At 41.2% G+C, this 8,343-nt stretch overlaps 1 protein-coding gene across 1 annotated transcript in view; it reads right to left on the bottom strand.

Annotated features, from left to right (window-relative positions):
• Window positions 1-2,248: 2,248 nt before the first annotated feature.
• Window positions 2,249-8,343, bottom strand: part of sh3bp5lb (SH3-binding domain protein 5-like, b) — a 21,910-nt gene continuing 15,815 nt past the window's right edge. The window contains exons 4-6 of the mRNA XM_005753505.1: window positions 5,935-6,096; window positions 5,181-5,354; window positions 2,249-4,222 (exon numbers count right to left, since the gene is read on the bottom strand). Of these exons, the coding sequence (XP_005753562.1) occupies window positions 3,608-4,222; window positions 5,181-5,354; window positions 5,935-6,096 (951 nt within the window). The 3' untranslated portion in view covers window positions 2,249-3,607. The remainder of the gene's footprint in view (window positions 4,223-5,180; window positions 5,355-5,934; window positions 6,097-8,343) is intronic.

Genomic DNA, 8,343 nt, shown 5'->3' with positions numbered 1-8,343 from the left:
CTAGGCCGCAGATCCATGATTGATTTTGTACTCGCATCATGAGATCTGCAGCCGTATGTTCTGGACACTCGGGTGAAAGTTGAGATGAAAGTTGAGACTTCAGGAACTTATAGAGCTTTACATACACTTTAAATGGAGAAACACACTCACAAACTGACTGATTTAGTAGTTACTAGATGGCTACTGTTAGGATTGAAAATGGTTGATTTCTCTTACTAAAATAAGCGGTTATAATCATTTTCATACATTTACTGCAAATGTGCTCATGTGAGTTAACACTCAGTTTTTTGAAGGTCAGAAGCTTCGTTCGGCATGACTGTCCGGGCTGATATATTGTAGGAAATGACTTAGACTGCAGACGGGTAATCGCAAACACGCTTACGCACACGAATAATGATTAGAATAAGTCTCTGGAGAGTTCTGAACATGATATTCTAAACCAAATTTGAATCGCTAGAAGAACAATGGATGATAACATTAGATTATCAAGGCTAGGCAGAGAAGTGCTTTCCTTTTCTGTCTCTTACAGGGGATGGAGCAGATACCAGACGAAGTCACAGAGAGACGAGGATGCTTCTCACCAAGACTGCTGTTGGAGTCAAATTGTTAAATGTTGTCATTGTGTTACTTAAATTTGTAAGGCTTAGTTCAAACAGCATGATCAAAGACATTCCTTTGTTTCCGTTGACCTCTCCAGCCTGTTGGACGGTGGGGGATGTGATAGTGTTTTATTATAGGGACATCTATGTGAGGGTTCTGTTTTCTTGTTTAATAAGCTTCCTGCCTTTATGACCCTTTTGTGGGCAGGAGGTCACACAAAGCACCTCCAAACACAAACACACACATACATTCTCGCACATGCATACACACACATACACACATAGTGCCTTATGTTTTAGAACCATAGGGGGGTTTTACAATGGGAGGTGCTTGTGTGTACTGTAACTGTTTTCAATAAAAGGCGGCAAGCGAAGGCCTAAGTCTGGGTCATTCTGCGGTTGGATTCAGAGTGCTTTTCTGAGACACCAACCAGGGCCTCCCTTGCGGAATTAAAATCAATTGATCGCTGATTGTCTTGCTTCCTTGTCGTTAACGGGAATAAGTTTCTAAACCAGCGGGGCCTGTGGAAGCGCAGACCCAACAACTGCCACGTCCGTGCAGGAGGAAGATAGCTGTTATAATCTATGTTTTTGTCTCACTATATAATGTTGTGCAGCCCGCTTGAGGGTCATCCTTTTTGTAAAACATGCTGCTGGTTCACATAGAGATCCACAGCGCTGTGTAAACTTACAAGTTTACAACTGCCAAAGCAAATAAAATCTTTTTAAAAAGACAGACCTTTCTCCTGAGATTCCTTCCAAAAATTTCTGAACACAAGACTAGCATGTGCTAGCAGAATAAGTATACAGCTCTGTTTGAGGGAAGGAAAATAGTTCTACACAGAAGTAACACCCATGTTAGAAGAAACCCAAGGCTTGTTGGTGTTCAAACAGCTCTGCAAAACCTCCAACTTCACAAAAATAACATTTATGAGAAATCTCAATCAAGGCAGAGTGCTACATTGGGCAGATGCAGCAGGTCACCATCTGTTTAATTTAAGGGAAGCGAAGATTGGCTGACTATTCGACTGTTGGATACTGGCAGAGATGTGGCAAAAAAGCACTCCTGCACTCCTGTTAACAAATTCTTTTAAAAACAAAAGTTTATATATGGTAAAGAGAAATGTCTGAATAATTTCATATTTCTATGTGGGCAAATATGCAAAATTTGACACTTAGATCTCCCAAAAAGCCCAGGTTTAGTTGACTTTGTGTGAATCTCACTTGGAAGCATACATTGTTTGTTTTTAAGAGATAAAATTTTCAGATATTTCATGGCTATACGCTGAATACACAGATGGAGTCAAGATACAGTATATCTGAAAAACAAAGATCTAGAGTTGAGAGTCTAGATTATGGTATGAGTATGGTAAAATGGGAGAGGCATGAAAGAGCCTTATTCAGGTGAGGCAGACAATCTGGTGGCAACTGGGTGCTGGAGCTGGTCCTTAAAATGGCTGTTGAAGAGGCTGATGAGCAACAGGTGAGCTAGCTGAAAAGCAGGAACTCAAGACTTCACCCATCGGTAGCTCCACAACCTGTCCGACCTAACACTCCCAAAAATGTTCTTAAGTACAGTAACAAAGTATTTGTACTTCCCACCTCTGGCAGTTGCTGAACTCAAGGACAGAATGAAGCTCATTATCTTTCTGAAATTAGACGTTTATTTTAGCAGCACTGGGTTAGGGTTAGGATACGGGATTGGTTAATGTACAATTCACAAAGTTCACGGCACATTTGAGGATGTATTCCATGTACAATAGTGGAAAATGTTCCACTCTATGAAATTATGCTATAATATATTTTATAAATATTTTTATGGGAAGCTGAGCCTAACTGCACCCTACAGTGTGCCTCTTTACCCTGAAACCACTGCTCGCTTCAGTGTGGTTGATGTTGCTCTTATTTTGGCAGCGCTTCAAAAACAGAAGTGAAAGATTCCGTTGAGTCTCGTGAGAAGATACAAATCTGTAAACTCAAATATGTAGCACTGCGTGCTATGGTGACCATTGTGAATAAGGGAGTAGCTGAAATCAGTTTTAAGACCGATTACATACGTCCATACAAATGCCATATCCAAGCATGTGGCGCAAAAAAGACCCACAGTTTACAGACTTATTTTATCCTCCACAGACAATGCAGTTTTGTGTCCACATTCTTTCTTCAGAATTGAGGATTATCACAGTTTTCCAGATGGGTTGGTTCAGGTCATGCTGCCAGTTTGTGTCCAACCCAAGTGTGACTGCTCATGTTTCTTGTCACACTCTGCATGTTCCTACATCAGGAAAGTTTGCAGAGTGAATTCACTCTTATTGCTCCTAAAGACCATACTCACTTGCAGAAGCAGGCACAGCAGCTGGTGGACACCACAGGCAAGTTGTTATGATTATTTCCTGGTCTGCTTGGAGTGCACTTGGAAGATGCATGTACAGCTTTTTCCCCTTGCAGCATAATCATTGTAGAGTGGTCAAATTGGAGGGTACATATGCGTGTGTCTTTACAAAGCCTTGCATTCATCCTCTGATGGCACAAATTTATGTTACCCAGACCCAAAGGCACCCTTGCAAACTTGTAAATGCAGAAAGTATAACAGGTGCTTCAGACCATCCTTAAAGCAAGCTGATAGCATGCTAACACAGGGAATGCCAAAACCAGGTGCACAAATGAAACACAACTATGTGTTTAAACTGTTGTTAAAAGCCTTTTTGTACTTTGCAATTACTTTTTTTCCTCAGCTGTTGAGCAACAGATTGGATCAGACTCAAGCGCTGTGCAGGGCTGCTCCACTGGATTAATGTTGTCATACAAAGATTCATTAGTGTGCAGCTGATGGACCTGTTAATCCACCCACCTATTCCTAACTTTGTCAATCACTGTCAGCGCCTTCTTGTCAGCTTGTTTGGCACCTCTCAGTCAGAGATATTTCAGATTCTCTCAAGTTTTTCTATGATCCCTCAGCCTAATCACCACGATCATCACCATCACAACGTTCCTCCTCCTGCTTGATATCATAGACTAACACTTCTGTGGTGCTGCTTAACAAAACTCTCCTGTTTCTCTTTATTAGCAGCTCCTTTCTCCTGGTGAACAAGCTCCTGCTGAGGCCCTTCAGTCACCATCTCCCTGCTGACTGGCTTGTCATTAGACTTGCTGTAGTGGTCCCACTCTTCACCCAGCACACTCCCAGCATCACTCAGGTCGCCCAAATGCTCCACCGAGTCACACTTTTCCAGGTCGGAGGCGATGGTTTGAAGGCTGATAACCGACATGCAGTCTGAGCCGACCTGCTCTGCCTCCAGTTGCTCCCTCTGGCCCCAGCCACTCTCTCGGTGCCGCTCTACCCACAGTCTGGTTTTCTCACCATCTGCCCAATCGCTCTCAATAGTGTCGACTCCCACACAGCTACTGTCATGAATTCCAGCGGCAGTTCTGACCTCAGCTTCAGCACCTACAGGGGAGCTCCGACCCCCACAGATGGCAGGATGCCCCCTGCTAGCTCTGGTCCGCCCCCTCTGTGCATGGATTTGCTCACTGATCTGCTCCAGGTTCCGCAGGGCCACGGAGTAACGCATTTTTACTTTTGCCACTTGCTCCTCTAGCCGTACGACTTTAGCCTTATGCTCCTGCAAAAAAGGTTACAGCAAGTTAGGAAGGCTCACGCTGACACATTTAAACATCTCTACACTCCAATTAATTACACCTTGGTTAAAACAATGAATATTACATACATGCAACTTCTTATACCATGAATGCAAGCCTTATCATTAGTTAGTAATTTTATTGTCCAGCATAAAGAAATTCACTCTTCACTTTTGTCAGTGATATTTTACACAGTAATTAATTTTGTGAGCGCCTGGGTGCAGTGGACCAAACAGAAAAGCCGTCGTTACACGAATTTACTACTTTGAGGGTTTTACACCTAAACAGGTACACAAGTACACAATGTTTGATCTTTTGTATTTGAAGTAGAACTGGCTTAAGATGTGAAAAGTATAGCACACATGGTAAATCAAGTGGTTCTTATACAGCGCTTTTCTACTTCGAGCACTCAAATGCTTTACACAACTTGTACATTCACCCATTTGCACAAGCACTTTTTCCCACGCTAAGTGCTTCCTATCTAATGTTCACACACATTCATACTCCGATGGACGCGTCAGAGAGCAACATGGGGTTAGTATGCCTCACACAGACAACTTTTACAGACAATACATAAATAACTGCAAACTGCATTCTGATACTGTTGTGGGCACTATCTTGATTTTAAAAAGTTCAGATTTTTAACTGCAAGGACTGGGGGTGAGGAACCGCTAACTCTTCTAATGAAATTTGTTTTTCTTCAATTTTCAATATGTACGGCAACCACGTTCAGATAAAGGATTTGCTGCTTCTACAACAGCGAGTATTATCTGTTTGCAATGCAAAATCATGCAATGCATTCTCAGTGACTGTCACAGAGCTTTTTGGAGTAACTGGAATAACATTTCTTGTCTGCCTTGATAAAGTGTTTTACAGCTGACAGGCAAATTCATGACTAATGAATAACTCAAAAGATATTTTTAAATTAATGATGGTACATACCTCCAAAATGTGATTGAACTGAGCCTTGAGTTCAAAGTAAGGCTTGGACTTGAGAATGACTTTCTTCAGGGCTTTCTGGAGAGTCTGGACTCGAGCTTCAGCATCCTGGCACAGTTGGGTGACTCGCTGGTGCTCTCGCTCACTGCGAAGGCGCTCCTCCTCTGCCTCATTCACCTGACAGGACAAAAACCATGACTAAGAGTAGGAACGCTGGATGGACACTTAGATCACACTTTAACTTCTGCCCAGATCCCAGGTTGGCACTGATATAAGCAGACATGCTTCATTTTCAGTTGTCACAGTTATAAAAGATTTGACTAATAACATTAAAATGGTTTGTATTTAAATATTCAGCCACCATTCAATTAAAACTATAGTCAGAAAAAGTTGGGATGTAAATGATCTGGAAGCCTTTATTTAATCGGAAATGAGACAAAACACAGATATATTTGTAACCATTACTATTAATGATTGTGTATTTGTTTGTATTATAAAGAAGAACAGACAAACAACCACCTGAACTTTTTCATATAAGTGGAAATAGTGATGCAGCCACAGTCTCAGCTCCCTGAACTGTTGTAGCTGTTTTGGTCTGTAGTAATGTAGTAAGGTTTCTAGTCCCTTGGGAAGGTTCCTGTGTTGGAGATTTATTTTTGGTGACCTTTTGTTCAGAAAGAATTATCTATAGCGTACTGATTTTAATTGTATAAACAGCACAACAACACTACCATCAGCAAGAGGCAGAAGTGTGTACCTTGGCGGTGGCATGGTTAAGCATCTCCTGCCAGGTTGGGTCCATGGTGTTCTTGTCAGCCAAAAGGCCTTGCTCTGCCACATACACCATCTCTCTGGCAGCAGTGTGCATGGACACAGCCCTCTCATATCTCAGAGCTGCCTTCTGGGTCTCCTGTTGGGCCTAAAGGAATAGATAGCAGCTATTAAAACACAGAAAAGAGATGCATGTTTGAACATACATGCATAGAGAGAGTCTTTTCAGCATTAGAGCTATGATTTGATTTTTTCCATATTATAAACTCAGAGACTCTGGTTACATAAATTGATAATTGATATAATTTCATTAATGTAGACAGATACCACAACAGTTTAAATAGCTTTACTCCGTAGGGTTAAAAAAAAATATTCTCAAATAACGTATTTTTTCTATTATGTACTCTCTGCCCACCTTGCTACACATATTTTGGCAACATCCATAATGATCCTTTTTTTATTTCTGTTTTTGAAAACTAAAAAGTAAAAGTTAAAAAAAGTAACAATTGAAAACTCAAAAGTACTGTGCAGGGTCCACAGTGTGCAGTAAAATGCAACTCTGCGCTCAGTGACCCCGCTCTGTAACTCTGTTGTGGTTTCCACTCTGCAACTTGATGTGGAGCGCTGGACATGAATCTAACTTCCATCCATAGATTCCCAGTAGACGCGCAGAGCTCCACAGCTCGGTATTCAAATTAACGCTGAAAAAGACAGTCAGCATCGTCTTCCCTATTTGTAGCTACCACTGTAAACAAAGTTTCTTCTGTTTTAGTGGACTTTGGGGTGATAAGAGAAATCTTTACTTTAAAACGTCACAGAACCATTGAGAGCTCAATCTGACGATTAACTTCAAATAACAGATTTCTGGTTGAAATGAAACTTCCAAATATTCCTCAGGCCTAAGATCTAATTTTTATCATGTGGGAAAGCTGATTATTTTCTTAGTGTGAGATTTGATTACAATATGATTACAGTGGTCCCTCGCTATAACGCGGTTCACCTTTCGCGGCCTCGCTCTTTCGTGGATTCTTCATGTGCAATTTTTCTCTCCCTCTCTTTTTTTTTTTTTTACAGCGCATTGTGTTCTGCATCCTGATTGGCTGTAGACCATTGTCAATAAATCTCATGCCGTGTCTCCTGTACAGTACAGGATGCATTCAGCTTGTCAAATTGACATAAATCTTCCATCGCTAGCTGTGTGACTCTGAAGTGCTCCACTGTATGTTTGTAAGTTTTCTCCCCAACAAGCACAACAATGTCGACGAGACGTCGTCACCTGCGGGTGCCTTTGGTCTCATTCTGTAATACTGAACTTATTCTTCTACGAAGGTTTGAACTTTGAGAGAGTTTAAACAAAAGAATGAAAAGTGTGAAAATCTTCATGCCTGTCTGAGAAAAGTGTATAAAGTGTGTATTGAGGGATTTTACAGCCTTAAAACATCTATAATCATTGTAAAAAATAAAGTTGGCTACCTCGCGGGTTATTTTTAGAACGTAACTCCCGCGATAGACGAGGGACCACTGTACCGCAAAACTGGAATTTTTGATTTCAGCCACTTCCTCCATGTGTCGATGGTAAATCCAATGTAGGGGCCTGGTCTGTGATACTTCCTCACCATCTGTCTTCAGCTGCACAAGGAACTCTGGAGCAGCTCATCTCTGGGGCCATTTTCCTGTTTTATTTATAGATGTTCTGAGTTTAATGCTGAATTGTGTCTCTGACACTCACTAATCCTCGTCCTCCATAGCTCACAGATCTCAGGATGCTGGACTTCAGTGGAGACCTCAGTGAGTCGTTCTTGGTACCCGCCCTCCATCTGTCTCCTCCTGTGTGTATTTTTCCAGCTGGGTATCTGATTACTTTTAAGCAGAGGTGGCAAAAGTACAGACTTCTTTTCTTAAGTACAAGTACAGATGCCTGTGTTGAAAAATACTCCAATAAAAGTACTGAAGCAACTTTTTTACTCAAGTAAAACTGAGAAAGAACAGGCTCTGAAATGTACTCAAAGTAAATAAGTAAGTAAAAAGTAGCTTGTTGAAAACTGGTTTTACACAAAGGTACCTGAACCTTGTGCTACATTAATATGATAATAAAATAATATTAGTACACGAGAATACAAATTTTTGAATAGAAATTCTAAAGTCCTGAGTTTTAATCTGCCGTAGGACACATGCGGTGTAGGATCATTTGAAAAAACATTGTGTTGCCTATACGGCTGCCAGGATTAGTCGACTAGTCACGATTACGTCAACTATCAAAACGACTGATTTAATAGTTGACGCGTTGTTTGAAGCTTTGTAAGATCCTGAAAGACACAGGAATAAGTAGCAGGATTTAAGAGTGTAATAACGGACTGAAACAGAAGATGGCAGCACTGCATGTACAAGGATGCCA

This window comes from Pundamilia nyererei, unplaced genomic scaffold (genome assembly GCF_000239375.1).
Source record: "Pundamilia nyererei isolate P.nyererei 1_Seehausen unplaced genomic scaffold, PunNye1.0 scaffold00434, whole genome shotgun sequence".
Taxonomy (NCBI): domain Eukaryota; kingdom Metazoa; phylum Chordata; class Actinopteri; order Cichliformes; family Cichlidae; genus Pundamilia; species Pundamilia nyererei.
Note: the sequence above shows the minus strand (reverse complement) of the source record. Positions and strands in the feature narration are given on the sequence as shown.